At 42.0% G+C, this 24,528-nt stretch overlaps 1 protein-coding gene across 1 annotated transcript in view; it reads left to right on the forward strand.

The window, feature by feature from the left end:
• The window catches only part of LOC135502724 (oxysterol-binding protein-related protein 1-like), a 40,160-nt gene that overhangs the window by 12,019 nt on the left and 3,613 nt on the right, over positions 1 to 24,528 (forward strand). The window contains exons 12-23 of the mRNA XM_064795700.1: positions 5,695 to 5,798; positions 6,249 to 6,426; positions 8,497 to 8,635; positions 16,444 to 16,519; positions 20,966 to 21,100; positions 21,853 to 22,127; positions 22,490 to 22,568; positions 22,782 to 22,900; positions 23,103 to 23,220; positions 23,404 to 23,556; positions 23,750 to 23,873; positions 24,259 to 24,349. Coding sequence (XP_064651770.1) covers positions 5,695 to 5,798; positions 6,249 to 6,426; positions 8,497 to 8,635; positions 16,444 to 16,519; positions 20,966 to 21,100; positions 21,853 to 22,127; positions 22,490 to 22,568; positions 22,782 to 22,900; positions 23,103 to 23,220; positions 23,404 to 23,556; positions 23,750 to 23,873; positions 24,259 to 24,349 — 1,591 coding nt within the window. The remainder of the gene's footprint in view (positions 1 to 5,694; positions 5,799 to 6,248; positions 6,427 to 8,496; positions 8,636 to 16,443; positions 16,520 to 20,965; positions 21,101 to 21,852; positions 22,128 to 22,489; positions 22,569 to 22,781; positions 22,901 to 23,102; positions 23,221 to 23,403; positions 23,557 to 23,749; positions 23,874 to 24,258; positions 24,350 to 24,528) is intronic.

The following is a 24,528-nucleotide window of genomic DNA, read 5'->3' on the forward strand; positions in this document are numbered from 1 at the left end:
TCATGCTTGTATAAGGACATCGACTCTATTCATGCTTGTACAAGGATATTGACTCTATTCACCCTTGTACAAGGACATTGACTCTATTCACGCTTGTACAAGGACATTGACTCTATTCACGCTTGTACAAGGACATTGACTCTATTCACGCTTGTACAAGAACAATGACTCTATTCATGCTTGTATAAGGACATCGACTCTATTCATGCTTGTACAAGGACACTGACTCTATTCTATTCATGCTTGTACAAGGACATTGACTCTATTCATCCTTGTACAAGAACAAGGACTCTATTCATGCTTGTACAAGGACAATGACTCTATTCATGCTTGTACAAGGACATTGAATCAATTCACACTTTTAGTTTTACGAGGACATTGACTCTATTCACACTTGTACGAGGAACACCTTTATTACCAAATTGAACAAAATCCACTTCCCGTACTGTGCATATTGGCCACTTGGAGACCACCAATTTTACCTTCATGCCTGTAGTCCCCCTTTAAATATGATTCCCACTTGAGGACATGAATACTGAGAAAATAGCAAACACCCATCTTTCAAGTAGCTTGCCAAAGTCAGGTGCAAGTGTACTGTCAACATGGGCCAACAGTGTGTGTCGGCCTCATTTATATGTTTGACAAGTTTTTGACAAGTCAACTTGAAGACAAATATGTTCACACATGTATTAAAATCTTGTTGATTTTGTTGCGAATGTTTGAAATGTTGTGTCAACTGGTATATGTATAACTGAGAGGGTATATCATGAGGTATGTTGTCTTGTTTTTCTTGTATTGTCTATTCTATGTTAGGGTAGGGTTGGGCGATATTTTTGGCCAGGGAGGAAAAGTCCATCCCTGGCTACATTCCGATGTGTCGGGTCTTCTTCTTGCCCGGCCTTATGCAAGTATCAATTCGTTTCTTGTACCCCCCTCCTCAAGGGTAGTTGAGCTATCACCACTAATCTTTGCCGATGCTTGAGTAGTGTTTATATTTCCTTCAGTGAAAATTTGGCGAAGCTGGAAAGAATAAGGATGCTAATGTGTCGATGTCTTGTCGAACATACAGCCTTACCCAGTAAAATTAGTCCGGTTACTTTATACGATGGTGACAACTGATATATTGTTGATGGTGATGTCTTGACGAAAGAAAAAGTAGCCTTGGTGAAAAAAGGGTGATGCTTGAGCCTTAAGATGTCGTTATAGGGTGATAAGGTGTCGTACCCTTGAGGAGGGGGGGTACAAGACACGAATTGATACCTGCATTAAGGCAACAGGTAGAATTTATAGCGACCTGGGTTTTACGTCTCGGTCAAAGGGCAACGATCTGTCGCTTAAACTACGGCGTACTTTCTGCAATGGCGTGATCAGATTGAAACTGTTCACGACAGATATGTGCCATTTGAGTGCAATAAACCTCATGATCGGATGATATATGGAGATCGCTTATATCAAGATATTTTTCATCGCATTGTTAGAGACATTGCCAAATAGTCTTTATAGTGGCATCCTGCCAGGTCAGTCTGTGGCGAATGTGGGATGACACTGATAAAGGTCGATCAGTATTCTAGTGATGATCTCGACTTTGATTGAGGTGTAATATATTCCACTTTATACCACTAAATTTCCACAGGCATCGTATTTTTGCTGTTTTCGTGAATAACCAAAATAAGGATAGCGAAAAAAATTTCGATTGAAAAACTGAACGAAATTTCAAAATCAGTCTAAAGTTGTGAAATGACTGATATTTTAAAGAAATATTCGCTAAATTTCAATAATAAACTGACCCAAAAAACTTAATCTGACCCACCTTCCTCTACCTATAGTCTCCCTTAATGCAAGTATCAATTCGTTTCTTGTACCCCCCTCCCCCCTCCTCAAGGGTAGTTAAGCTATCACCACTAATCTTTGCCTATGCTTGAGTAGTATTTATATTTCCTTCAGTGAAAATTTGGCGAAGCTGGAAAGAATAAGGATGCTAATGTGTCGATGTCTTGTCGAACATACAGCCTTACCCAGTAAAATTAGTCCGGTTACTTTATATGATGGTGACAACTGATATATTGTTGATGGTGATGTCTTGACGAAAGAAAAAGTAGCCTTGGTGAAAAAAGGGTGATGCTTGAGCCTTAAGATGTCGTTATAGGGTGATAAGGTGTCGTACCCTTGAGGAGGGGGGTACAAGACACGAATTGATACTTGCATTAAGGCAACAGGTAGAATTTATAGCGACCTGGGTTTTACGTCTCGGTCAAAGGGCAACGATCTGTCGCTTAAACTACGGCGTACTTTCTGCAATGGCGTGATCAGATTGAAACTGTTCACGACAGATATGTGCCATTTGAGTGCAATAAACCTCATGATCTGATGATATATGGAGAGCGCTATATCAAGATATTTTTCATCGCATTGTTAGAGACATTGCCAAATAGTCTTTGTAGTGGCATCCTGCCAGGTCAGTCTGTGGCGAATGTGGGATGACACTGATAAAGGTCGATCAGTATTCTAGCGATGATCTCGACTTTGATTGAGGTGTAATATATTCCACTGTACACCACTAAATTTCCACAGGCATCGTATTTTTGCTGTTTTCGCAAATAACCAAAATAAGGATAGCGAAAAAAATTTCAATTGAAAAACTGAAAGAAATTTCAAAATCAGTCTGAAGTTGTGAAATGACTTATATTTTAAAGAAATATTCGCTAAATTTCAATAATAAACTGACCCAAAAAACTTAATCTGACCCACCTGTCCTCTACCTATAGTCTCCCTTAATGCAAGTATCAATTCGTTTCTTGTACCCCCCTCCTCAAGGGTAGTTAAGCTATCACCACTAATCTTTGCCGATGCTTGAGTAGTATTTATTTTTCCTTTAGTGAAAATTTGGCGAAGCTGGAAAGAATAAGGATGCTAATGTGTCGATGTCTTGTCGAACATACAGCCTTACCCAGTAAAATTAGTCCGGTTACTTTATATGATGGTGATAACTGATATATTGTTGATGGTGATGTCTTGACGAAAGAAAAAGTAGCCTTGGTGAAAAAAGGGTGATGCTTGAGTCTTAAGATGTCGTTATAGGGTGATAAGGTGTCGTACCCTTGAGGAGGGGGGGGGGGGTACAAGACACGAATTGATACTTGCATAAGGCACTAGACCATCCCACCACCCTTCAGTCACCAAGCAATACCAAGCCATCCTACAGCATACGCTGGCAATCAAGATAATTGCGATATAAACTGATAAGAACCTCGCCTTGCCATATTTGTGTCTACAATCAGTACATCAAATGCATTTGGCACATTAAATGGATTCATATTGCAATGGGATACAGTGTTTCCTGAATACATGTAGATTTATAGCCAATTTTGATTAACTTCGGATTATTCTTAGATATACACCACCGTTCTGTAAGGTAATATGCTACAATTATAGCCTCTATGTGCATTAATGTGTACTTCCAACTGTTTTCTACATGGTATTGGCTATAATTGTACTGGGGCCGTAATTGCACCGGGCTATAGGTTAAAAATGCAGGTTTTTATACCTTACATGTACAACAGCTTTAACTGGAAGTTATGATAAGATACCTTATAAAAACTTTGGTCCTCAAGTTGAAGATATGCGACCAAATTATGCCACCCAAATAATACATAAATCAATACGCCTAGTTGTCATAACCTAATTGAGGAGATGATTTTTTCATTCATCTTCGAGCCCCGCTATTCAAACAAATTTCGAAAGTCCATAATTGATAACACTGGCTGGTGGTTTGGTGCTTGTGTACTCCCGAGTTCTGTGGAAGTTTGGTGGTCTGTCAGCGGTCTAGTTATCACCACCAGACTGTTTGGTGCTAGTCTGCTCCGGTTGCAGTGGCAGTCCGGTGGTGTGTCAGTGGTCTATCACCACCAGACTGTTTGGTGGTACTCTACTCCAGGTTCAGTGGAAGTCCTGTGGTCTGTCATGGGTCTATCACCACCAGACTGTCCAAAACATCTTAATTCCAGACTCTGAACTTTATGCGTAATTGATGCGACATGGTCAAACATTGTCAAGTTACTGCTGAATGGCTTAGAAATTCAATGGTGGTCTTTTCTCATATCTAAACATAGCAGGTCAGCAGGTATAGGGAGATGAGTACTGCGTCTGATAAACTGCCTAACAGTACCCGGTACAATGTCCAACAAATGGTTTAGCATGTTCATGCCCTATGGGTCAAATATTTTCTTCGCTACACTGAAAGGAAAGGGCATGCCCCATCACAAAACGCAGTGTGTAGATTTGCAGTCTGGAAAATCATCATTCTTAAAACGCACACAGCATCAATTCACGTTTTTCTTCGTCTGGCATAATGTACTGTAGCTTTGTCCAACTCACAATACAAATATCGTCCACACACGTTTGTTGTATTGTGCAGTGGTCATAGCTTATTTGAACAACGGTCCTGCGATGCCAGAAAGAGATTTCACTATGTGATGGAAATGTTCTCATCCAGCTGGTGTTGAGGTCGGCAGAATCGAATCAATAGAATCGTGAAAATAATTGTGTCATGTTTGCGATGTTAAAGCTCACCAAACTGCGTGCACTCGGTGACTCCTTCTTTGGTAATCATAAATTAGCCTAGGACTCAAGCAGCACCATCCAGGGCAGTCTGCTCGGTTAGTTGGAAGGTCTGCCATGAATACCCAAGTGCGATAAGATTCTCGCAATCTTAAGAACTGCATGATTCTTCAGGGTGATCATTGAGCTGAGGGATGATTTAATTGACTTGACGAATCGAATGGCTGGCGAAATCTTACAAACTTTCTTGGCACTTTTTACTTGTTTTCATTCATTTTCAACTATACATCTCAGAAGCTTCTCACTGTCAATCTTTGCCATCCGTTTGTACTCAGCCCTTTAAAATACTTGCGAGACATATTGCCATGGCAACGCCACTGTAATGGCCGTATGGTGTTGACATGGCTGATATCATATTGGGGCGTCTGCTGTGCTGAGTGGCGATAAAGCAGTTTGTCAATTGCGGGTGGTGTGGTGCTAGCGTGTCTTATGACAATTTGTTGATTTATGAGGTACCAGTCGGTCTGTCCACATTGATGGGGTGGTAAATGTTTTTGATGCATTCTTGGGCAAGAGTGCAGGCCAAGTTACCAGGTTCAGTGTCTTCGGTCCTGTCCTATCATTGCCTCATCTGGATTATTGTAAACTCGTGAAAGACGTCTTAGTCTGTTAATCTTTGATCACCCTGAACGCGTAGCGCTAGGCCTGTGGTTAGCGTAATGAATGGAGAAGGGATCATCGTAAACTGGAGGGAAATCTCAATGACGCCCATAGGACTTTTGTGATGAGGCCGACTCAGGCCATTGCCCTGGCCCCGTGGTGTCATTAATGAGCTTGGTTGTAGGTGCGGGTCCAGGGTAGTCTACGTGGTCTGTTTAAATCAGCTTTCCCAGATTACCAGCTAGCTAATTTGGATTGTGAAACAAGTTCCTTCGAGCTCATTTCCAACTTCGTCAGGAACCCTTCAAGATCGTAGTCTTTGCGAGACAGGTGCAACTCCCTCTATTTGTAACTTTAACACTATCAGTCATTTCAGCTCTCTACCATCTTCAGCAGGAACTGGTCCAGATTGTAGAGTCCTCGAAGGAAATGTGCAGCTCCCTCTATTTGTAACTGTCATACTATCTGTCGTTTCAGCTCTCTCCCAACTTCGTCAGGAACTCGTCGAGATTGTAGAGTCGTCGCGGGACATGTGCAGCTCCCTGGGACATTGTGTGACATTATTTAGCCAACAGGAAGAGGTAGGTGACATCAGTGGCTGCAATATAAGTTTGTCTCTAAGTAAAGCTTGGCGAAGCACGCATTGCCATGGAATCCTTCTCCTTCAGTCAGCTGGCATACAGTTGAGCCTAGTTTAAAAATGTTCTAACAGATGGCAGCACACAGCTGGCTTTGGTTAATGTTATCCAAGTGAACAGAGCAGCATGATGTAGGTAGGAATGTGGGAAACACGAGTAGCTTGCATCGACTCTTACATTGGCCAAAGTGTCACCAGGCCAATAAATCCATTGGTGCCTGAACTGTAGTGGCACAGAAGACGCTGGTCCTACCTTGGAGGAGGAATACTCCCTGGAGAAAATCACCTCCAAGTGCAGAGCAAACGCTGAAGAAGAATGATGAATACGATGTCGAGAGTTGAATATCTTTATTGTCTTATATTTGCTTCTGACGGTTACCTTTCCGTGTTTCAGCTCAGGAAGTTACAGCTGCAACAAGAGATGGAGCGTTCACGGGTGCTGCAGGACGCGCTTCACGTCCTGGCGACAGAACACCACGAGCTCGAACAGTCCATGACGAACGCCGGTAGCAAGTCGCCGCCGAAGTTCTACGACACGGATGATGATGAGTTTTATGACTGTGATGATGATGGTAGGTATTGTGTTCGGACAAGTTTTAAACAGGGTAGAGTCTTACTGAAAATGTGATCAAGGAATTTTGTCGAGAATTGGTGAGTTTAGGGACCAGTGTAGGATAGCTTGTTAATCTCGAAGGTAATTTGGGCTGTCATGTTGCAAAAGGGGTTCTTAAAGACCCACAGAGACTCCTGCCCTGCCACTGTCTTAAGGTAGGGTTCGAGTTATTGGTACAAAACTGGACGATTGTCTACCCAAATACTGTGTGGAGCTATTGTTAAAATGCTGACCAAACTGAATGTTTGTGGAGCGCTTCACTGAGAGACTTGGCAATATCACTGCCAACCCGCTGCAATAACGGACCTGCATGTAACAATGACATTTGCAAAAATGAAGGGGCACGTAAATCTTCGGGTTTACAGTATGCATTCGTGGTCCAATCGCTGATCGTTTCTTGTCGATATGGAAAAGCGAGATGTAACAATGAGTCGTATTGTGTTCTTCGAATGACGTCACACCCAAAACCCTCGAGCTCTCTGAAAACCTCTCAAAAACTTGTCACCTGGTTGAAATCGATATGTTGAATAGCCCCCTCCATACACTCGTATCAAAGCTTGCATGTCCTAAACAGTATTGCCTATACTAGGCCTAGAGGAGTCAAAGTTTTATACATAGGCCCGGCTTGCACCTGTTTCTATTGTGAGGCATTCTAGAAGGCGTGGAGTGTATCAGAAGGCGTTATCTGCCATAAAATGTTGGTGCGGCAAAGAATCGAGGAGGGTCTCACTTATAAATATAACCAAGGACATCTGGAAGTGAAGGTCAAAGGTCAGTTTAGGTGTTTAAGAGCCTCATGTTTCTTCAAGATACTCCTTGTTCTTCCTTCATTATCTTCTTCACCTTTCCTTCTGCACTCAGAGGCGTTATTCTCCAGGGAGTATTCCTCCTCCAAGGCGGGGTGAGCGTTTTTGCGTGCCACATGCCTTAAGGCTCATTTGGGTTCATTGGTCTAGTTGAACAGTCTTTGGCCAGAGGTAGAGTTCACGCAACCTACTCATGTTTCTCGCTTGGTGGGATCTTTTGCTTGCCCTGGCGTAGACACCAGATACAAGGAACCTCGGTTTGACGTCTCATTCGAACGATCACGTTGCTCACAAACAACTACTCATACCAACTACCATGCATCAACAGGCCCGAACTATCATCTACCCAATCCAGTAATGAAACATATTATCTCGGGCACAATTACGACATCAAAAGAGGACGCACAATAGGTTATTCAGATACAACATCATCTATGCGAGTTATCAACCCAAATAACATGTACAGTAGAACCTCTCTATAAAGGACACTCGGTACAGAAAAGTGCTGTCATTTGTAGAGAAATGTCCTGATTATAGAGGTCAAATTGAATGAAGACAAACCAATTAGAGATGTAAACAAGTGTTCATTACAGAGAGGTTGTCCTTTAGATAGGCGTCCACTAAGGGAGGTTCCACTGTACACTCATGTCATATTTTCTATATAGTTTCCACCAAGCCTTTCTGTCTGGATAGTCTCGTTAGCAACAGTGGAGTCAAGAGTCTGCGTGTATCACTAACAAATATCTTCCTCATTTCCCATCACAAAGTAAAAAAAAGTAGGCCTACTCGGACCAGACTTTGTCCATTTCGTTTTATTCATCGCAGTATCTTCAGCCATCATGGAGCAAACACAGGATTCTGGCTTTTTTGCCGTTGTCGATTTCTTCCAGCAGCTGTTCTTCGGGACTACTCCTCAGACGGCACAGACATATCCTGGTATTGATTCTTCTTGAGTTCTGATTGAGAATTTCAGGGGCTGTTGAGGGGGGCTTCTCATATTTGGAGTGGAACCACCCTTAGCAGACACCTCTCTATCAAGGACACTAGTTTCGGTCCCAAATTAGCTGTTTTAATTCAATTTGACATCTCCGATCAGGACACCTCTCTATCATACTTGTCAATCCCAAAGGTCTCCTTAAAGAGAGCTTCTACTGTATATAGGGTAGTGCCGTCACCTTTTCAATGCCTTATGAACTAGACAGCCATATTTTCTGTCTTTGCAGAAGATTCTTTAAACTACTCGTACTTCGAATGTGATAATACGTCGATCGCGGAGACCCAGAATAAGGTAGTGATGAAACAACAGGTCGAAACGACGTCCAACTCTGCTCCAAGTGAAAATCTCTCAAAGTGGAAAGCAAGGTAGGAACATTTCCTTTGCTCGACAGTTTTCACGTTTTGAATTTTTGTGTTAAAAAATGAGTTACATCTCCTAATAGATGGTGTTGGTTGCAGCCAGCGACAGCTGGAGGGAGGGATTCGGCAACTGAAATGTTGGTAGAGCTTGAACAGGCTTCAGTTTCAAATGAGATTTGAGTGCATTTCCTAGTCATCAGATGGCAGCACTGGATGATTTTCAGTGCGTTTTCCATGGGGTCTAGAAAATCTATTGTGGCAATCTTGTTTTTATCAGAATTATACCGGTTTACGCGTATCGTTGGCATTGAAGCCATTTTTCTCAAAATGGCAAACCCGATATAGGTCATTTCCAATTAAACTCTTCAGACATTGTTCGATGTATGTTGTCTGCCATGGGTGATCTCCAATAGAGCCTTCACGCTCTGCCGCTCTATTAGAATAATCAATCTTCTAAGACCAACGAGTGATTTTCTCCTACACGGCAAGCTAGCGACTGCAATAACAATACTCAACGATGTCAGCCGTGTAACAAGTCGCGTAGTGCATAGCTATGCTGGGGTTGAGGATAACTAGTTAGCCGCAATTATGGATTAACTTAGTTTGAAATTTTGCCGAAAATCCACCGAATTTGAAATCAAGATGGCACTCGCGTCCAATTGCTATCCGTACAGGTAGGTTAAGAAATTCTTATATTTGACAGCTTGGGATTTTATAATCCGTTTGATATGTGTTAGCTTAATAGCTGTGCTAGCTAGCACAGCGCAAACCGGTATTCACTGGTATGTGTGTATATTTACTGTTGGCTCGTTATAAAACTGTCACAATAGGCTCTTGCCAGTATATTGTTCTGATGTATTCTTTTCAATATTTGGGGTCAAAATCTTAACATTCGGAATATTGATCCACTTTGTTTTTGCTATAACCGAGTATAGTTTTCTGATGTGTTCTTTTCAATAACAGGGTCAAAATCGTTGCTGCTAATTTGACATTTGGATGTTTGGTGTCAAAATCTCACTACCAAATTTGACATTTTGATTTTAACCCACTCTGTGTCAGCCATAGCCACCACCAGTTTGGCAGTTAACATACTGACCAGAGCAGTTGAGTGTATAGTAGAACCTCTCTATTAAGGACGCCTTTGAGACTGACAAATGCTGTCCTTGATAGAGAGGTATCCTGATTAGAGAGGTCAAATCGAATGGAGACAACCAGTTTGGGACCAAAACTGGTGTCCTTAATAGAGAGATTGTCCTTAATAGAGAGGTGTCCGCTACGAGAGGTTCTACTGTATAGTAGAACCTCTCTATTAAGGACGCCTTTGAGACTGACAAATGCTGTCCTTAGTAGAGAGGTGTCCTGATAAGAGAGGTGTCAGCAAGGTTGCAACATATCAAAAGGTCGTCAGTGGTATATACATGTATCTATACAATATATCATATACAAATCCAACCCTTGTTATGCTATTAATGAGAGTGCAATCAAAGGTAGACGCCCGGAGCTTGTTAAAGGTCATAGTGGTAGATGTCTTTTGCTTTGGCATTTGAACACGTAATACCCTTCAGAAGGCGAAATGCCGAGAATTACAAAAAAAGCAGTGGAAGGAACTGTTGTGGAAATGATTTGTCTGTTACTCCTCACGGGTATTTTATTTGCTAATGCTAAATGACACAGACGATATCATTAATCATTGACCTTAGCATGTGCATTATTCATCAGACTCGAAAGGTCACGACAGTAATTCCTTGCACTGGTATTTGGGGGCTGATGGTGGTGGAAGTACCAGAGGTAGAATAGGTAAGACAGCTGGAGGAGTGAATGGGAGATTATTTGAACTTGTTTGATGACATTCGATATTTATCATATGCGACACAAAACGATAGAATTGCTGGCACCTTCGATAAGATCAGTCATTGCTGCAGAGTCTGATATGTCTAACCAGTTTGATTTTATCACTTGTATCTGCGACGAACGCTTCTACGTGCAGACTGGCAATTTCGTTGCCCATCTAAGTGATGACTTCCGCACATCTCTTCTGAAAAATTCATAGTGCTATGCACCCTTTAAGCATGAACACCAGGCATAATGATTCCCCCACTTAATCCAATGCCCACTCAAATGCATTGTGCTTGTATGAAAGGCAAATAAAGTGTATTTATCATAGTATTTATGAGTACTCCCAGTATGCACCTTATGGTGTGTTCACACTGGATGCGAATTGAAACCGAATTCCGTAGAGCGCTCTCCGGAATACGAATTGGTTAATCCAGTTTCAGAACGGTCGCGTCACACTGGCCCGAATACGCATTCAAATCGGTTTAAAACGCGCCACACTCAATGCATACTAACGACGCGCCATCTATTATTATTATTATTATTATTTATTAACCTCCCATATGGGAGAATAAAATTTACAAGTACAAAACATATAAGTATATAATATCACAGTATCACACAGTCATTATTAACAAGTTAAAATCGCGTAAGGTACTTGACCATTTCCATCTCCCGGCCATGCCTATTGCCAAAGTTCGGGTCAAAAAGGAGTGTCCTCAGCGAGTCAACACCACCGTCGCTAAATGCGGTGAATCCCGGCCTCGCCCTCGAAAACGAGGCCAAAACCGGGGAAAACCCCGCCGCGACGATGTTGCTGACCAGCGTACCTTTGACCAACGAACCGGCGGCAAGGGAGTTGATTTTTCCCTATTCTATGGCATAACGAAAAACGATTTGAGTTAATGAATTTAAATACATCAGTTAACTAGTTCGGAGCACTAGTTCCCGCGGTCAAAGGTCACTTTCCATGCGCCGGGCGCATGCGCAGTGCGATCGAAAACCTTAATTCGTATCAAGCGCGTCACACTTGAAATCTCAATACGGTTTCGTTGATTCGGATTAGCTGATTCGCATTCAATTCGGTTTAAGAACCGTGTTGGTTAAAGCGGATTGAGATCGGTATGAACCGAATTGAGTGTGACGCCCCAATACGTATCAACGTTTTAATTCGAATTCAATTCGTGTTAAAACCCCAGTGTGACCACGGCATTAGGTATTCATGGGAAAAGCCAATCAATTGATTTTTTTAACCCTTTGGTATTAGATTGAGTGAATGATCATCAAAACCTCTTGGTGGGAACTTGATAACGAAAAATGCAGAGAAAACACCCTTAGCAGACACTTCTGTTAGCAGGACACCCTCTATATTAGGAACAGTAGTTTGGGTCCCAAATTGGTCTTTCTATACAGTGGAACTGGGCCATCTCCTGGTGACACCGAGAGGTCACGAGATCATCAAGGTCAGGGCTATAAAGTGCTGACCCATTTCACGCAAAGTTGACCTTGCGATCCTCCTAAGGTCAAGGTCGGCGGAAACGTTGATCAGGTGTCAAAATAATAATACTTAATCCAAGGCCAATCAATCGTCTCAATGCCAGCAACTGTGATTTCCCATAACACTAGCGAGATGACCTTAACGCCGGTACCCTACATCATGTATGGATCTTGTCCACTTTACATGCGAACCTGGAGAGCTGGAGTCCCGTGGGTCTGTCAGGATGTGATGTTGATTATACAATAGCATGTACCATGTTATCTACATAGTGCAGAAATAGTATTGAACAGTGACTCCAAGTGTATTTTCAAGTGCTTTGAGCTATATGGGTTGGTGCAAGCGGTACAAGCACAAAATAAATTGTAGCATTTTTCTGATGCAGTTTCTTTTTCTGATGAGTATAAGTCTGAAGGATGATTCACGCGTGACGTGTCGTGCAAATAAACTTGCACATAGCATGACGACCCCACAGACCTTTAATAGTACTTTGTGATTTCTAGTTTGAATGGATTTGCAAAGCCTGTTATTTATGTCACGGGATCATACCGTGAACATTATACACCAAAATGTTGTTCTACTTTTATACGTGGCACCTCCGTTATGCTCGATGAAAAGGTGTTGTGGGCCTATTTCCCTCATGCTGTTAAGTTTTCATTTGGTGACTATCATCTTCCATTCAAACCCATTTCTCGGCATAATTGGGAATGGTCAGACAGGTCTGTTCGGGTCCCCACGAATCTCTCGTAGAATTTGATGACCTCAGAATTTGAAATATTTGTCAATAACAATTAATTTGATTGAGTGAAATCGCAATGAAGACACCATTTGAATCAGGCTTCTATTTGATTTAGTGTTCAGAAATGCCAAGCTAAACATTTAGGATTACCATTGAGCATTTGACTACAACGAATGTCAATCAAGATTTGGAAACTTTACGGTTGTACTAAATCATGGCTACACCTATGAAATCGACAACGTCATCATACTCTACACGACAAGGGTTACACATCTGCATAAGTGTAGTGCATCCATGTACATTGCATGATTCCCGATCAACCCTCTATTCAGTACATGCCTTTGTGGCATGAAAACAAGTACATTTCATACACAACAAAATACCGATACGGTTTCCAATGTTAGACTGTGTGAAAGCCGGCAATGTATTGATCGTATCGTCCATGGTGTAGCATGGCCCGCAAAAACCCTATGAAATAGTACACACAAGATATCGTTGATATCTTTGAAGTTCCATATGCTCCGAGTTCCACGCCCGATAAATTATGCAAAGGGTAGACAAATTTCGGATCGAGTTTAATAGTTGTTGGTTAGTTTTTACAATGGGGTTGAAATTGTCTTTTAACCCTCTAACAGCTTGGGGCATATGTCACCAGAAACATTAAAGAAAGGCTGGATGTGTCCCTAATGTCTCCTCCTTGGATATACCGTTAACAGGTAAACCGGTAAATGCCGTTAACAGGTAAGCCGGTAAATGCCGTTAACAGGTAAACCGGTAAATGCTGTTAACAGGTAAACCGGCATGCTTTTCACATTCAATGGACCGCTAGGTTCATGTACACTGTGTACAAGCACAAATCAGCGATTTTCGATAATGATCTGCGCCCAGCGTTAAAAATCTAACTAATGTCCTGACTAATGTCAGTCCCAGCCAGATTCCATCTCGTCACGGTTCGCTAAGTGGACCTTTAGATAGGCTATAATTAGATTCATCCATGATAGACTCGATCGGAATCAATGATTGAGGAGTGATTGATTTTGTTGCGATCGATGGTTGCACTGTGCAGTTGTTGGGTTAGATTGCCATGAAGAGATACAGGAAGATGGTGATGCAAGTGGATAAAGTCATCAGAAAGGTGGCCTACATTGATTTGTTGAAAAGTACGGATTTTGTTGTCAAATTCAATAGAAATGTCGAATTCGGGACCTTAAAAGCGTCCTCAACAGAGAAGGTGTCCAGTTAAGAGAGGTGGCCACTGAGAGTGGTTCCTTGTATGCAGTTCGAGCAAAAATAGGACGAAGTTTTCATTGGAAATTGATGACCTCCTTCGCCCAGACGAATTTCCTTTGTCGTTTTCGACGAAACCTGTTCTGCGATCCAACCTGGCAAGGCCATCCATGCTTTCAAATGCTGATGAAAAAGAATGAGTGACCACTGGCTGCCAGAATCTCATTACGCACCAGACGCATGATGCATTATGAACAAGATGCAATTTCAAAAGGAGCCCCATCACGAACCACCAGTAGCATTATCCGTCATCTCTGCATGATTCATCCATGATAATGACCACACTGGCTAATCGCTAAGATGCTATAGTATACAGTCATCTCTGACGTCATTGAGCCATTGTCAATGTAGTGGACGTGATTAAGTATCAATCTTTAGAGGATGAAGTGTGTCCCCTATGCTGATCCCCATGCTAAGATCAATCACTCAATGTTGTCATTTATAAAGCGCTCCAATTACTCAGCGAGTGGGTATTCTGGAGCGCTTTTTTCCCAAAGGCTTCTGCAAAAAGGTAGGCCTTTAGGATTGACTTGAAAGTCTGGAGGGAATCAGTTTTACGAAGCTTTTGCGGCAGCTGGTTCCACAGTTTTGGAGCAGCCGCCACAAACGAACGACCACCAAGAGTCTGGCACTTGAATCGAGGAACCTCAAGGAACATCGCAGGTCCTGATCTAAGGCCTTGGCGATCAAACCTTCTTAATTGAATCATGGATCCGAGATATCCCGGAGCCTCCCCATTCAAGCACTTGAACACTAGAAGCAGGATCTTTTACTGGATCCTGAACTTGACTGGGAGCCAGTGCAGGTGAACCAACACTGGGGAAATATGGTCGAACTTTCCCACCAAACACACAACTCTCGCGACAGAATTGAAAACCCGTTGGATTCGGTTTGACTACTTGATGGGAATACCATTTGGGAGAGCATTACAGATGCTACACAATCGTCAATGTAGCAGACACGATTAGGTATCAATCTTTGGAAGAGGGAGGTTGTGAGCAAAGCTGTGTTTCCTTTGCTGATCACCATGCTAAGATGCTACACAATCGTAAATATAGCAGACACGATTAGGTATCAATATTTGCAAGCTGGAGGTTGTGAGCAAAGCTGTGTTTCCTTTGCTGATCACCATGCTAAGATGCTACACAATCGTCAATGTAGCAGACATGATTAGGTATCAATCTTTGGAAGAGGGAGGTTGTGAGCAAAGCTGTGTTCCCTATGCTGATCACCATGCTAAGATGCTACACAATCGTAAATGTAGCAGACATGATTAGGTATCAATATTTGCAAGAGGGAGGTTGTGAGCAAAGCTGTGTTCCCTTTGCTGATCGGCATGCTAAGATGCTACACAATCGTCAATGTAGCAGACACGATAAGGTATCAATATTTGCAAGCTGGAGGTTGTGAGCAAGGCTATGTTGATCACCCAGCCACATGTGTCAAGAGGAGCTGATCCTCTTCACCAGCTTTAACTGATGAGATGTATGACTATCAGCAGACTACTGACGACGCCGAGAAGACACTATGGAATTTCTCGCTAGATGATATATAGTAATACTCCTTCAGGCGTGTGTGGCAACAGGTATGTAGTGGTCGTAGCAGCATACATGTTCATTGTATTCCTCCCGTTATTGATCTCGGCTGGGCTATGACAACAACATCATCACAAGATTGATGTTCTATTCTACGCGGAAGAAGAGACTTAACACTAGTAATGCAGCCATCTCTGCTTTTCATTCTGTAGACTGGCATTTCTCAGCTATAAGCTCCAAAGGTCAACCCTGGAGATTGCTGCAGCTAGCTCAGATAAAGGGGGCCGCTTTATGTCTTTGTACCCACCTATCTGGTCCAGTTTCAGGCCTACCGGCTCCGTCTATGGTCATGCTCTCCTATCTTCTGTTGGAAGTTTATGTGTGGCACTGTTTTCTAGTTCCGCACCATGTGGACAGCCACACTTGTCTTTTCGAGATTTCAATCTCACTAGTAACGGAATAACTGTAGCCGTTATGCAGGACAATAATGGGGACGGATCCAGAAACACTTACGTCGCTCGAGGCAAGTTCCATCAAATCAATAAGTTGTTGTGGGTTCTACTTCAGGGCGTATTGGTCTGTTGCCACTTCATCTCATGGTGTATCACACTGTTATCACAATCAGGAGAAGGCTGAAACGAGACAAGGCTGAAACGAGACTAAGGACTTGATAAGAGGCGTGATGATCAAAATATGGGCTAGGGACCGTCTCAAATATCCTGCAGCCACAAAAGACGAAATCAAGATGGCTGCCAAAATAAAAAATGGCCGCCAAATAACTGAATTGAGTTTCTGAAGGTTCTTTTTGGGCGACCTTATGTTTCAGCAGACGTCACAATTCTTCCTCTCAATCTAGTTGATACTTCGTCACAGGTTGTCATGCAATCATTTTTTGCTAATCTCTCGTCAATTTTTCTCATTCTAGGATGTGTCTACCGGTGCCGATGTTCTCCAGAAATGATTTCAGTGTCTGGAGTATACTGAGACAATGTATAGGCAAGGTAGGTCCGCCGAAGATACAGGAAAGCGCAATGCAAACAAACGATTTTAATTTCTTCGACCTGCGACTGCTCAGCCATGTCAACATGATAATACTACTTGGAATGTTGCTACCGATTCGTTAAATTACAATCACTTGTTATGTTGTTATGGATCAGGTTGCAGGTCACTATAACTAAAGTCGCTAGTTTGCGCAGTGCTTTAGAGAACTATGCAACACTCATCACAACCTTAATTCACTTGATATAGGGAGCTTGCAATGTGGTGGAGCGCAAAAACTTTCAGTACCAATATAGGCAAAGATCAAAATACTACCTGTGGTGAAAATGATAAGAACCTTTTTTATGACAGCGCACCGATAATTGATGGGACTTTGCATCTTGATCAAAGTGCCCACATCGATCTCAATCTACTGATCTCCCAGCAGGTATATAAAGCCACAACAATGAAGGATGAGTCGTGCAGATTTCTTTTGTTGTGTTTTGCGGATAAGGTGTGGGTGTGTTTAATAGTCACACGATGGAAATTCTGCATTAATAGAAACATCTTTTGTACCATTTTGACTTCTCGTGTTTGAACGGGATATTATGTTACAAACGAAACTATATTGGTACTGGAAGGTTTGGTATCGGAAATTTGTCTCCTTATAAGGGCTGGTGGCTCTTCGATCTTGAAAATATACCGCTTTGGCTGCGATTATCGACAGAAAAATATCAACTTCTCCAACAATGAAACATGACTGCTCTCTTCTATCAAACGCCTCCTCTTTCTCAGGGCAACATTGTTGACTGTTACTGATCCCCCGAGTATGCCACTTCATTCAAACGACTCATCGCATCAAAAATAAACGAACGTCGAAACCCAATCTAGAAAATCCTTCGAGGGGAATCAAAAAGTTCAGACACGTTATTTACGACCTTAACTATATTTGGAAGAGACATGCGTTATGGTTTACTCTAGCGTACGAAATGGTTACCATGACGATATTGATTTGTTTCTCGACGTTTCATTCTGCCAATTGATTTTGCGTATTGATCGGGCGACAAAGTGATTGATATTTGACACCGCTTGATATCATCCGTATTGAAAAGTATCTGGTCGAAGTATTTTAATAAAAACGAGGAAAATTTGTGACGTACTATGGCACCTCTCTTAGCAGACACCCCTCTTTTAAGGACAACCTCTCCAAAAAGGACACTAGTTTTGGTCAAAGATCAGTTGCATCTCTTCAGTTTGACCTCTTTAATCAGGACACCTCTCTGGTAAGGGAGCATCCATTAAGTACGTACGCACTGAGGCAATGCGTACAAGGTGCACACAGGGGGAGGGGGGTATCAAAATTGGCATTTTCGTGCGTACATACTTAATGGACGCTCCCTAATGACGACACTTGTCAGTCCCGAGGTTGCCCTAATAGAGAGGTTCTACTGTTATTGCCTTTACCATCATTGAAAGAATAATCGCTTCCTCTTTCCCTTTCGTCTGTTTTGTCTGTGACGGGTTTCCGTATATCTGATTAAACAGTTGATAAAAGCCCTAGGGAGGCTTATTGAACGCATTTCATTCGCCAAAAAAATCTGAATTGGCATCAGTTCCAATTTTGCATTGATTTTTGCATACTTGGTAATATACCATCGACAATTTGAAAATCTTTATGACGCATGGCGGGTTTCTCATTGATGAAAGTTCATTCACTTGAAACGAGTAAGGTAATTGATGTTTACAATTATTTTATCGTGACTTTATCATCATTGATAGAAAACCTTTCTCGTTAAAAAGAGATCGATATAACATAATCATTTCCGATTATTGCGTATTTGTGATTCGCTCTACCAAAACTAGGCGCTTGTCGCATCTGAACTCGACAGGTTGATACGGACTTGTTGTTCATTTCCCTATTGTAGACCTTTTGTGAAATCTATTACAAACTGATTTGGTCACATTTCACCAAAGGTCTACAATAGGGAAATGAACAACAAGTCCGTATCAACCTGTCGAGTTCAGATGCGACAAGCGCCTAGTTTTGGTAGAGCGGGTCACATTTGGGAAATACCTATGATGAATTGAGGTATTTATTGACGTAGGGGTCCCCATTGATGTGATTGTGAAGATAAAGATCAGTCATTTGAATAGAAATGAGGAATTTATTGACGTAGGGGTCCCCATTGATGTGATTGTAAAAGATAAAGATCAGTCATTTAGATAGAAATTATATCGACACGTTTTTGTTGAGGTTTTGTTGACGTTTTTGTTGATGGGAAGCCGCTGTGGACAAGTGGCTGAGACTCTTGGCTAGTGGTCAGGAGGTCCTGGGTTCGAACCCACAGCATGGATTGTCGGCATGTCAATAGGGGGTCCCCATTGATGTGATTGTAAAGATAAAGATCAGTCATTTGAATAGAAATGAGGAATTTATTGACGTAGGGGTCCCCATTGATGTGATTGTAAAGATAAAGATCAGTCATTTGAATAGAAATGAGGAATTTATTGACGTAGGGGTCCCCATTGATGTGATTGTAAAAGATAAAGATCAGTCATTTGAATAGAAATGATATCGACACGTTTTTGTTGAGGTTTTGTTGACGTTTTTGTTGATGGGAAGCCGCTGTGGACAAGTGGCTGAGACTCTTGCCTAGTGGTCAGGAGGTCACTGCGACAGCGGATATAGTCCCCCTGGAGTCATAGTCCGGTAGCATTGTATTTGACCAATTAAGCAGCATGATCTATTGTACCGCTAACCCTAACCAAAACATTTAGCAATGCGGGCTATTGTTACACGGACTATCAGCCCTAGGACTACTATCCCTTGCACACCGGGTTCGAACCCACAGCATGGATTGTAGGCATGTCACTTTGTCTAACTTTCCTTACTTCACCAAGGTGTATAAATGGATACCGGTCAGGAATGCTTGTGTTAGCACTGATTGAGCAGTTCATCTGATATCTACTGAAAGGTTTCAGAATAGACAAGGGTTAAAGGGTAACTCGTGTCAAATTTCACCATATAATGTTTCAGCTGTTTTTGACAAATGACTACGTCACTTTCTCATAAATCGGTAAGGTTTTCAAATCGAAATGCACATTTTCTAGAAATTGATGGTTTAATCCCGCCCGGACGGCTCGCTTCACGGCCGTTGAAATTGCGCTACGCCGACGATGTTTTCGTTGATGACGTCACAACATGAACATCTTCGCGGTCGCGGTGGTTTACATTCAGCGATTTTATAATGAATCTAATCAAAAATGGAAAATTTGAGCTTTACATTTGTGATCAACAGTTAAAAACGGACATATGTGACCCGCTCTACCAAAACTAGGCGCTTGTCGCATCTGAACTTGACAGGTTGATACGGACTTGTTGTTCATTTCCCTATTGTAGACCTTTTGTGAAATGTGACCAAATCAGTTTGTAATAGATTTCACAAAAGGTCTACAATAGGGAAATGAACAACAAGTCTGTATCAACCTGTCGAGTTGAGATGCGACAAGCGCCTAGTTTTGGTAGAGCGGGTCACATATTTCCGCAAAGTTGTAAATCACATCATAGTATCACTTTAAAGTGTAAAGGTGGATGACACCTCCACTGCAGTCAATATCAGATCATAAACCCCAACTTTGAACTTTTATTTATATTTCTGATCAAACATTGGAGTGGGTATAAGAACTGTGCCTTGAATTTTAGAAATTTGTGACTCGCTCTACCAAAACTAGGCGCTTGTCGCATCTGAACTCGACAGGTTGATACGGACTTGTTGTTCATTTCCCTATTGTAGACCTTTTGTGAAATCTATTACAAACTGATTTGGTCACATTTCACAAAAGGTCTACAATAGGGAAATGAACAACAAGTCCGTATCAACCTGTCAAGTTCAGATGCGACAAGCGCCTAGTTTTGGTAGAGCGGGTCACATTTGTACATCTAGATTTCAAACCGACTTGCACAATAACAACTTGGACCATATTGGTCCATGGCGATTTTAGGGCACTTTGGTATAGGATTACAAATAAAACCAATTGATTTCAGTACAAAGACACCATGGGAATGATTCATTGCCTTATGAAAGATATGGGTCATGTTTCCTGAGTTGGAACAAGGACACTCTCAGTGCAGAAGCGTGATAATTTCAAGAGGTTCAATTGTGTAATTGAAATCATGAACTGTAAACCACTTAATGTTTTTGCCTGTTTATTTTTCCAATTCTTGAAAATTTCTCCTAAAAAATATTTTTTGCCAAAAAAATTTTCTTTCACCAAAAGATAAGTTTCTCCAAAAATGAAGGTTTTGCCAAAAAATAAAAGTTTCGCAAAAAAAAATTTTCTCAAAAAAAAAAAAATTCTCAAAAAATGAAAATTTCACAATTTTTCTTCACTGATTACGAATCGAGGTTATTTCGAAATCCATGTATTGTCTTTTACTTAAGTCAAGTTTCAACCGTTTATCTTTTCAGGAACTGTCCAAGATAACTATGCCAGTAATATTCAACGAACCCCTAAGTTTCCTCCAGCGCATAACGGAGTACCTCGAATACGCGACACTTATCAAAAAAGCGTGTGACTGTGATGACCCCGTCGAGAGATTTCAGGTAAGTACAGCTGGTCAGCTCCCTTTGTTGTCATGGCACACAAAACAGGCCTAAAATTGCTGCGGTATTTTAAGTATAGGAGGTGCGCGAATTTCACTATGCCAGTGGCGCTTCATCGGTCGGTGAATAGAAACGCCAAGATCACGCGTCATAATCGCGCAAATTCCGCCGTACATATTTCATAGGTGCCTCAGGTTAATACTTGAGCAGTATACACATTATGAATTATTCACTCATCACAATCTGAGCCAATGTCAACATTGGCGGATTTCGGCAGACGTGCGGTAATTCATTGGTAAATATTGAGCACGAGGTGGTGGAAGTCACTGGCGACCTTACGTTGGAGTTTTGACAATTTATGCGAGCCCTGGTATCACAACAACCATTCTCCACACAGATTTAACATTAGTATTTTCTCTCTGCCACTGTTGGCTGCCATTCTGCGACATCAGCGGTAGCGCAGTGGAAGAGAGTCGGCCTCATGATCAGGAGGTCGTGGGTTCGACTCTTGGCCGAGTCACTCCTTGGTTCCTCGACTGGTCAAGTTCAAGTGAGCGCCTTCTGGTTGCTCCTTGAAACCCCTGATTGATTTCTGTGGAGACCGGGGTAATAATTTGATATCCCACAGCGCTTTAACAGTTCCGTTACTGAGGAGCGCTATATAAATGCGTGACATTATTATATCATTATTGTATCTAACACTTGTCAATAGATGTCACTACTGGTCCTCAACCTCTCCTTGTCTCTTTCAGTACGTGTGCGCTTTCGCCATCTCAGCAAGCGCGTCAAATTGGGATCGACTAGGAAAACCATTCAATCCGTTATTAGGCGAAACATATGAACTAACTCGCGAGGATTTAGGTTTTAAAATCGTGTGCGAACAAGTTTCCCATCATCCTCCAGTGAGTGCATTCCACGTTGAATCGCCAGAGTTTATATTCCACGGAGCGATTCACCCGAAGTTAAAATTCTGGGGGAAGTCGTTGGAGGTGCAACCAAAGGGGACCGTGACGTTAGAATTACTCAGGTGTGTATAGATACAGTCCAAGTCACAATTAACATCCCTGGCGTGCTACTCGGTGCGTAGGTGAAGTGAAGCAGGAAGGATGTCAATTGTGACTTGAAATGAGGATATTGTCAGCTGTGCATTAGAGGCAGTATTCATCTGGCCTATCACCCCAACAATCTTTATTGGCACCGAGCTTGATGATAGCATTACATAGATTTACAACTCCGCAAAACCTGACTCATGTCGCTCCGAACTTGGTAGGCCGAGATGGACTGGTTGTTCGTTTCACTGTTGTTGACCTTTGGAGAAATCTGAGTAAATTAATTTCTTCCATTTTCTCCACGTTATGTATCTAAGTCGTATTCTACTCCTTGCTTCAGACATGGGGAGGTCTATACGTGGCACAACATCAATTGCTCAGTTCACAACATTATCGTAGGAAAACTCTGGGTCGAACACGTGAGTACAGATCGATAAAATAGAGCAGAACCTCTCTATTAAGGATACCCTCAAGTGTTGTCCCTAATAGAGAGGTCAAATTGAAGGGAAACTACCAATTTGGGACCAAAACTAAGTTAAAAATCGAGCCAATAGTTTTTGCTAAGGATCCCGAATGAATACAAATGACGGCACGTGTCTTTGCAATAAAATGTTATCTCGATTACTTTTCAGTCAGGTGGAATGGAAATAATCAACCACACCACCAAAACAAAAGCCGTCATCAACTTCAAACCCAGCGGTTGGTTCGGACGGGATCTGCACAAAGTCGAGGGGTACATTTATGACAAAAAGTGAGTAAAACTGATATGGGGCAAACACCTCTAGGTTCACACTCAATCTGTTCGATAAGTTAAGAGAATAAAACCTGAAGACAAGGCGTAAGAGCTGGTAAAAGAAACTGAATCGCAAAAGTTTTTTTTGTTTTTGCCTTCTTTTTGTATTCTATGGTGCTGACTGGTCCACATTTAAACGAAATAAGTGTTTTTTTTCCAGTAAAACAAAGATAAAAGCTCTATACGGGAAATGGGTGGATGGAATATTTGCTGTCAACACAGATGTCTGGGAGAACTTTTGTAAAAACTTTCCACCTAAAACCCAGACTGAAGCTCAGGTAAGTCGTACTGTGTGTTGCATTTTAAAAGGGTACATGTACGCCGTTCGTATTTAATCCTGGGTCATGAAAATCAAAATGCTGTTGTACACAATGCAAGGGGGTTAACACATTGTCAGGCCTGTGTACACTTTGTGAGGGCCATGGTAATTTCAATTCAAGGAAAAATCATGCTATTTGCAGAACGGTGACGAATTCAAGGACTGTGAGCAGAAAATGTCTAACGTGTCATTAGAAGATGGTGCTGTACCGACGCGGGGCTCGGCCTGTGACCTGAATCTTCCTACTCAACAGCTTCTGTGGCAGGCGGACGAGCGACCTGCACACTCACCTCAAGTAAGTGATCTTGAGGCGTCGTCTGCTTCCATGTCAACAAAGTTTTGAAGAAGCATTGTTAAAACCGTCAATTTCAACAAATATTCTTCAAATTTTTTCTACCTACCCTTTTGATTTTGAAAAAAATTGAGTTGTTGACGTCAGCGTCTGCTCACATTGGGTTCGTCTGCTTAGTTTCCACCTTCTGTTTCAGTACTACAGCTTCACAATGTTTGCCATGATGTTGAACGAGATGTCCGACTCCCTTCAGGGGAAACTCCCTCCAACCGACTGCCGGTGCAGACCAGATATACGACAGCTAGAAGACGGCAATATAGGTACGTTGGTCAGCCCGCTCCAGGCTGGTGTGACGTAGGCTCAGTGACTCCAACTGGGGGCATCAGAAAGAGAAACTGTGAATCAGCGAATTTTTGGGCCTTCAAAAGTTTCTGAAAAATAAAAAATTTGGATTTCTATTTTGGAGGAGTACAAAGTTTCTTCCATTTTTCAAAATCAGATGATATTTTTTTGCAATTTTTACATTTGGCGAATCTAAGCTACTCACGAAATCCATAAAAATATGACACCCGTCAAAACTTGGCAGTTTGCAATATCATCAGAGGTCTTGAACTTTTGACCTTTCATTCTCGAAGTAGACCCCTCCTCAACCACTACGCCGTCGGGATCAGTGAATATGACATCAGGGTCACTGTTTACTTCCAGATCTGGCTGCTGAAGAGAAAGTACGATTAGAAGAAAAACAGCGAACGGCGAGAAAAGAGCGTAAGAAACGGAAGGAAGAGTGGAGACCAAGGTAAGGAACGGTGCGATTGTCAATTTGCCGCGATCATTCGTTGTCCATTCCTTCCGTTTTGTCAACATCATTTTGTGCAACCAGATTCAAACTTTTGAAGCCGACAATGCCAGATGTTGTATGAATGCGAATTTGTGGCCTGGCCTAAATGCTGAATCGTTCATTAGATTCTTATCTCC

This window comes from Lineus longissimus, chromosome 19, assembly GCF_910592395.1.
Source record: "Lineus longissimus chromosome 19, tnLinLong1.2, whole genome shotgun sequence".
Lineage (NCBI taxonomy): Eukaryota > Metazoa > Nemertea > Pilidiophora > Heteronemertea > Lineidae > Lineus > Lineus longissimus.